This window comes from Ciconia boyciana, chromosome 6 (genome assembly GCF_034638445.1).
Source record: "Ciconia boyciana chromosome 6, ASM3463844v1, whole genome shotgun sequence".
Classification (NCBI taxonomy): Eukaryota; Metazoa; Chordata; class Aves; order Ciconiiformes; family Ciconiidae; genus Ciconia; species Ciconia boyciana.
The window spans coordinates 140,737-147,566 of record NC_132939.1 but is presented as its reverse complement, the minus strand read 5'-3'; the positions used below and the strand labels follow the sequence as shown (position 1 = coordinate 147,566).

Sequence of the window (6,830 nt, the reverse complement as noted above, 5' to 3'; positions counted from 1 at the left end):
GTGTGGGGAGGGGAAGGGCCAGCCCGGGTGCTGGGGGGGGCAAGTTGGGGCTATCGGGGACACCCCCGTCCACGCCAGGGTGCCCGTGGGGGCCCCAGCTGCGTGGCAGGCGTCACCCCAGGGTGCCAGGGCTGAGCCGGGGGAGGTGGCAGCAGCGGGGGCGGGTGACACCCAGCACCTCCCTAAAAAAGAGAAGCCTTTATTGCCCTAGAAAAGCCCCCGCAGCCCCTGCGTGCTGGGGAGGGGCACCGTGCCCCCCAGGGGGGCACCGGCCGGCACCAGGCACCCACGGGGCAGCGGGGAAGGTGCGCAGGCGGGGGGCACCCGCTGCCAGCACCCCAGCGCGGGTGCCCGCCGGGGCGGGGGTGCTGCGGGGTGGGGTGCCCCCGCCGTGCCCCTCAGTCCCAGCCGTTCTCCTTCACCATGTGCGACATCTCGATGATGAACTTCCCCTCCTTGTACTTCTGGCTGCTCTCGAAGGCCTGCTCCTGGGGGAGACGGCGTGAGACCCCCCCCCGTGCCCCTCACGGGGCGCCCACGCCGCTGCCCAGGCCATGGGGCTGGGGCGCCCGGGGTGCTGCCTCCACCACGGCTTTGGGGTGCCCAGCGTGGTGCCCACAGCAAAGGTTTGGGGTGCCCAGGGCGGTGCCCACGTTACGGGTTTGGGGTGCCCGCAGCAGGGACTTGGGGTGCCCAGGGCAGCGGTGAGCTCAGGGTGCCCCGGCCGGTGCCCACGGCGAGGGCTGGGGTGCCCGGGCAGTGCCCGCAGCGGGGTGGGGGTGCCGGGCGCGGGGACACTCACGTATTTCCAGCCCAGGGTGGTCTTGCAGCTCTGGCAGAAGATGTCGGCCACGGAGTGCAGCCCCGTCAGCAGCAGCCGCTGCTCCGCCGGGCCACAGCCCACGTTCACCCTGCGCCCGGAGAGCGGGCGGTGTGCCACCGCCGGGCACCCGCCGGCACAGCCCGGCACGGCTCGGCCTGGCACGGCCCAGCCCGGCCTGGCTCAGCCTGGCGCTGCCAGGACAGCGGCCCTGGGTGACTCCCCGGTGCCCACAGCCCGGGGCCCGCCCCGCTGGCACCCCCTGCCCACGGCCACCGTCCCCGGGGAGCCCGGCGGTACTCACACGGAGTTGAACAGGTAGGCACGGCCATGGCTGCCCTGGAAGGACTGTGGGGACACGGCACGAGTCACCGGCTGGGCCCTGCGTCCCCTGCGCCACCCGTGTCCCCCCGCCCCGCTGCATCGCCACCGTGCAACACGCCAGCCCGGGGACACCGTGGGGGGACGCTTGCTACCCCGGGGACACCGGGCGGGAGATGGTCGCCTCTGTGGGAGCACCACAGGGGACACCTGCCACCCCCAGGACACCGGGGGGGGGGGGGACACGACGCACTTGCTACTCTGGGGACACTGGGGCAGTGCTTACCACCGCGGGGGCACCGGGGAACGTCCCCGCCTCGAGGACAACACGGAGGGAACGCTCACCGCCCTGGGGACACCACGGGGGGGACACTTGCCACGCCAGAGGCACCACTGGGGGGACGCTGCCTGTCCCAGTGCCACCATGGGAAGAGGCCGACAGCCCCTGGGACATCCCGGGGGGGACGCTGGCCGACCCAGGGCCACCCCGGGGGACGCTGGCTGGCCCGGGGCCACCCCGGGGGATGCTCGCCGCCCTGGGGCCACCTGGGGGACGCTGGCCGACCCAGGGCCACCCCGGGGGACGCTGGCTGGCCCAGGGCCACCCCAGGGGACGCTCGCCGCCCTGGGGCCACCCGGGGGACGCTGGCTGACCCAGGGCCACCCCGGGGGACGCTCGCCGCCCTGGGGCCACCCGGGGGACGCTGGCCGACCCAGGGCCACCCCGGGGGACGCTCGCCGCCCTGGGGCCACCCCGGGGGACGCTGGCCGACCCAGGGCCACCCCGGGGGACGCTGGCCGGCCCGGGGCCGCCCCGGGGGACGCTGGCCGACCCAGGGCCACCCCGGGGGACGCTCGCCGCCCTGGGGCCACCCCGGGGGACGCTGGCTGGCCCGGGGCCACCCCGGGGGACGCTCGCCGCCCTGGGGCCACCCGGGGGACGCTGGCCGACCCAGGGCCACCCCGGGGAACACTGGCTGGCCCGGGGCCGCCCCGGGGCCGCGGCGGGGGGCTGCCCGCGGCGCGGGGGGCACCTTGGAGATGAGCTCCTCATGCCTGGCCAGGTGCGCCCGGCAGTGCACGCAGCTGTAGGTGCGGAGGGAGCGGGGCAGGTAGCTGCGGAAGGTCCGGGGGGGCAGGCGGGCGGCGGGGGGCAGGCGGCGGCGGGGGGGCATGGCGGGCGGCAGGGCCCCGGGGGCGCGGGGGCAGGGGGCACCGTGCACCCCCGCAGAGCCGCTCGCAGGGGAAGCAGCGCAGCAGGGCGCCGAGAGCCGTCGTTCCTCCCGCGGCGAGGTCGGGGGGGCACGGCCGCCCCGGGCCCCCCCCAGGCGAGAAGGAGGCGGAGAAGGGGGGCGGCCTGCAAGGGGTTAAAGGGAGGCAGTGAGGGGGCTGGCACTGCCCGGGCTCCCCCTCCCCAACGGCCCCCCACCCCCCCGGCTCCCAGCCCGGCCCCCCCGCCCCCGCCCCGCTGCCGGCTGAGCCCGGGCCAGCTCATCGCAGGAGTGAGGGGCAGCGCAGGGTGGCCCCGCCCCGTCCCTGCTGTCCCCAAGGAGACCCGGGGGGCCCTAAGGAAAGGGGGCAGACGGTCCGGGGAGGATGGGGGTCCTCCTAACAGGGGCCTGGGGCTCCTCCCGAAAGGGTCTGGGGTCCCGGGGCGGGGAGGAGCGGGGTCCCAGGGGGACAATGGGCGTCCCGGGGGGGCGGGTCCCGGGGTCCCGGGACGGAGGATGCGGGTCCCGGGGGACGGTGGGCTGCCGGGGAGTCGACGATGGGGGCTGCTGGTGGGGGCGGAGGGCCCGGGGGGTACCGGGAGTCCCGGGACGGGAGGATGGTGGTGGCGGGGGACACGACGGGGTCCCGGGCTCCCGGGAGGGGACCGTGGGAGCCCTGGGGACACTGGGGGTCCCGGGGTGCCGGGGCCGTCCGGGAGCCGCTCACCGCCTGCCGCTGTCCCCGCTGCCGCTGCCGCCGCTGCCGCTGTCCCCGGGGCGGGCGCCGGGCGGGGGCACCGGGCGGCCGCGGGGGGGCAGGGGCGGGAGCGGTGGGGGGGGGGCCGTGCGCGCCCGGGGACTGCATCACGGCACCGTGACTCATCCCCCGCCGCCGCGACGTCACCGCCCGGCACCTCCGACGTCAGCCCCGCCGCCGGGATGCGCCGCGGGCGCCGGCGCCCCTCGGCGCCCCCGGTCCCCCGTGTCCCCCCGAGAGGAGTCACCCCCGGGGCGCAGGCAAATGAGATGTAAATCAGGCGGGGGGAGGGGTGTGTGTGTGTGTGTGCAGACGACATGCAAATGAGATGCAAATGAGATGCAAACGCGCCCGGGCCCCACGCCGGCGGACCGGGGCACCGCCTGACGAGGCGTAAATGAGCCGGGGATGCGGCGCGGGGCCGTATGCAGATGAGATGTAAATGAGCCCGCGGGGCCGCGGCCGGCCCGGACTCCGCCCCCTCGCGTCACCCCGGCGGCCCCGCGCGGCTGCCATGGCAACCCCCGCCGCGGCTCCCCCCGCTCGCCGGGCCGGGCGCGCCTCTCTGACCTCACTTCCGGCGCAGCCTCTCCGGCCCGGAAGCGCGGCGGCCCCGGCAGGCGGGTGAGGAGCGGGAAGGGGAGCACCGGCGGGCACCATGGCAGCGGCCTGAGGGCGAGGGGGGCGGGGGGGCCGAGACCCCCACAGCGGGCGCGGGGCAGAGCGGGGGCAGGCCCGGCGGCCTCGGGGGGCAGGCCCGGCCCCGCCGCCCTCCCCGCAGCGTGCAGGCGAGGCCCGGTGGGGCGTCATGGCGGACGACGGCGGCGAGGAGAAGAAGCAGGTGGCCAAGTTCGAGCTGGAGCGGGAGACGGAGCTGCGCTTCGAGGTGGAGGCCTCGCAGACGGTGCAGCTGGAGCTGCTCACCGGCATGGCCGAGGTCTTCGGCACCGAGCTCACCCGCAACAAGAAGTTCACCTTCGACGCCGGCGCCAAGGTGGCCGTCTTCACCTGGCACGGCTGCACCGTCCAGCTCAGCGGCCGCACCGAGGTGGCCTACGTCTCCAAGGACACCCCCATGCTGCTCTACCTCAACACCCACACGGCCCTGGAGCAGATGCGGCGGCAGGCGGAGCGGGAGGACGAGCGGGGCCCCCGCGTCATGGTGGTGGGACCCACCGATGTGGGTAAGTCGACCGTGTGCCGCTTGCTGCTGAACTACGCCGTGCGCCTGGGGCGCCGGCCCACCTTCGTGGAGCTGGACGTGGGGCAGGGCTCCGTCTCCATCCCCGGCACCATGGGCGCTCTCTACATCGAGCGGCCGGCCGACGTGGAGGAGGGCTTCTCCCTCCAGGCCCCGCTCGTCTACCACTTCGGCTCCACCACGCCCGGCACCAACATCAAGCTCTACAACAAGGTGAGCGCGGGGAGCCTGTGGGGGGGTCTCGCCCCGGGGACAGGCCCGGTTTGGAGCTGGTCCCTGCCCACCCGGGACTGTCCCATTGCTTTTGCCACTGTATAAGACTACGTCGCGTCCCTGCCCCGAGCGCTGCGCCCGCTTCTGGGCGCTGCAGCTCAGCAGAGACGTAGGGAGAGCCGGGGCGGCGAGGGGAGAGGCGTAATGGAGCCGGTGGAGGGGCTGGAGGAGCCCCCTGAGGAGGGGAGAAGCTCTTCAGCCCGGAGAGGAGGAGCTGAGGGACCACGATTGAGCTTTTCACTGCGCACAAGCCCCCACGCCAGGCCCTTCCTGGGCTGCGAGTCGCGGCTGGCCGCGGAGGGCGAAGCCAGAGCCGCGGGTCACACTGAGCCAGCTCGGCCTGTGGGCTTCTTGGGTGAGAGGGGAGCAGAGCGCAGCCACGGGCACGGTCTCATCGCTCTTGCGCAGGGCTGGCGTGAGCCAGAGCGCGGTGGCCGTCACCGCGCAGCATCCCTCCCCTGCAGGGACCCCCTTCCTGCTGCCACAGCCCAGCTCTCTGTTTATGGAAACCCGGGTGGAAAGAAGCCCAAGAGAAACCTGAAGACACCCAAAAAGCTGACCTGAATCCCCAGGGCCCTCCCGCTGCGGCTGTTTGGTGGCAGAGGCCCCTGCAGCACTGCGCTGCCCTGCTCCTGGCAGCCCGCAGGACAGAAAAGCAGCTCTCTGCCGTAGTCGAGCACCCTTAAGTGCTCGTAAAGTGTTTTAGGAACGGCTTCAGCCTCCTGTGGGGCAAATCGCCCCTTTGCGGCTATCAGTTGAGGGTAGGGAGGAAAGGATTTCGTCTCAGGTGGCTCCGCAGGAGCCGGGCATTGTGCCTGCGCCTTAGCAGTAAATACCCGAGCGTGTTAGAACGGTATGGAGGATCGCTGCGTCCCCAGGGAGTGGGACGGGGCCCGGCACGCTGGCCTCCTGCCCTTCTGACACCGCCCGGGGACGGCCTGCTTGCCCCCCGAGCTTCTCGCCCAGTCGGGGCTGGCGTGCTCCCGCTGTGGGAATCGAGGCTTTGGGGGTATTGAAGGAGGTGGGGTCGGCGTTGGAGAGAGCCGGCTGAGGTCTGGGGACGCGGGTGCCCCCAAAAGGCGTCTCTCTCCTGATGCCTCTGCCCCGTCTCTCCCGCAGATCACATCCCGCCTGGCCGACGTCTTCAACCAGCGCTGCGAAGTGAACCGCCGCGCCTCGGTGAGCGGCTGTGTCATCAACACCTGCGGCTGGGTGAAGGGCTCGGGCTACCAGGCGCTGGTGCACGCCGCCTCCGCCTTCGAGGTGGACGTGGTGGTGGTGCTGGACCAGGAGCGGCTCTACAACGAGCTGAAGAGGGACCTGCCCCACTTTGTGCGCACCGTCCTGCTCCCCAAGTCCGGCGGGGTGGTGGAGCGCTCCAAGGACTTCCGGCGGGAGTGCCGAGACGACCGCATCCGGGAGTATTTCTACGGCTTCCGGGGCTGCTTCTACCCTCACGCCTTCGACGTCAAGTTCTCCGACGTCAAGATCTACAAGGTGGGGGCTCCCACCATCCCGGACTCCTGCCTGCCCCTGGGCATGTCGCAGGAGGACAACCAGCTGAAGCTGGTGCCGGTGACGCCCGGGCGGGACATGGTGCACCACCTCCTGAGCGTCAGCACCGCCGACAGCCCCGACGACAACATCTCGGAGACCAGCGTGGCCGGCTTCATCGTCGTCACCGGCGTCGACCTGGAGCGCCAGGTCTTCACCGTCCTCTCCCCCGCCCCTCGCCCCCTGCCCAAGAACTTCCTCCTCATCATGGACATTCGCTTCATGGACCTCAAGTAGGGCAGGGAGGGCTCACCGCCTGCCCGTGCCCCCTCCCCTCCCGCTGCCGGCCCCGGCCCGCTGGCGTCGCCCCCTCTCTTCGCCTTTGTACCTTTTGTAGCGTTTGTCATTAAACCTCGAAGCCTTTCGACCGCGGGCCAGCGTCTGCCCGGCCGGGGGGGGTGGGTGGTGCCCGGGGGGGCTGAGGCTGGGTGGGGGCGGCAGAAGCCAGGCTCCCGGCGAGGGGCTGCGCCGGGGGGACGTGGGGGCCCCGGCGCCGGGGCGCCCCCGTGGGGTCCCAGCCCCGCAGTCCCCACCCCCCCCCGCTGCGCCCCGCGGTGCGCAGCACCGAGCCGTGTGTCGCGTGTCCGCGGCGCCCCCGGTTCCCCCCCCCCGGTCCCCCCGCGACGTGGTACATTCCGCGCATGCGTCCTTTCATGCTGAGGAGCCGCCTGCGCACCCGCCCCTCCGTGACGC

At 73.8% G+C, this 6,830-nt stretch overlaps 2 protein-coding genes across 2 annotated transcripts; one reads left to right on the top strand and one right to left on the bottom strand.

The window, feature by feature from the left end:
* Positions 1-7: 7 nt before the first annotated feature.
* Positions 8-2,348, bottom strand: YPEL4 (yippee like 4). Its single transcript, XM_072865822.1, has 4 exons — positions 2,176-2,348; positions 1,125-1,168; positions 803-911; positions 8-488 (listed from the first exon to the last, which is right to left on the bottom strand). Exons 1-4 carry the CDS (start codon positions 2,314-2,316, stop codon positions 399-401), a joined length of 384 nt encoding a protein of 127 aa, XP_072721923.1. The 5' UTR covers positions 2,317-2,348; the 3' UTR covers positions 8-398.
* Positions 2,349-3,680: 1,332 nt separating this feature from the next.
* Positions 3,681-6,504, top strand: CLP1 (cleavage factor polyribonucleotide kinase subunit 1). Its single transcript, XM_072865813.1, has 2 exons — positions 3,681-4,523; positions 5,703-6,504. Exons 1-2 carry the CDS (start codon positions 3,918-3,920, stop codon positions 6,372-6,374), a joined length of 1,278 nt encoding a protein of 425 aa, XP_072721914.1. The 5' UTR covers positions 3,681-3,917; the 3' UTR covers positions 6,375-6,504.
* Positions 6,505-6,830: the final 326 nt, after the last annotated feature.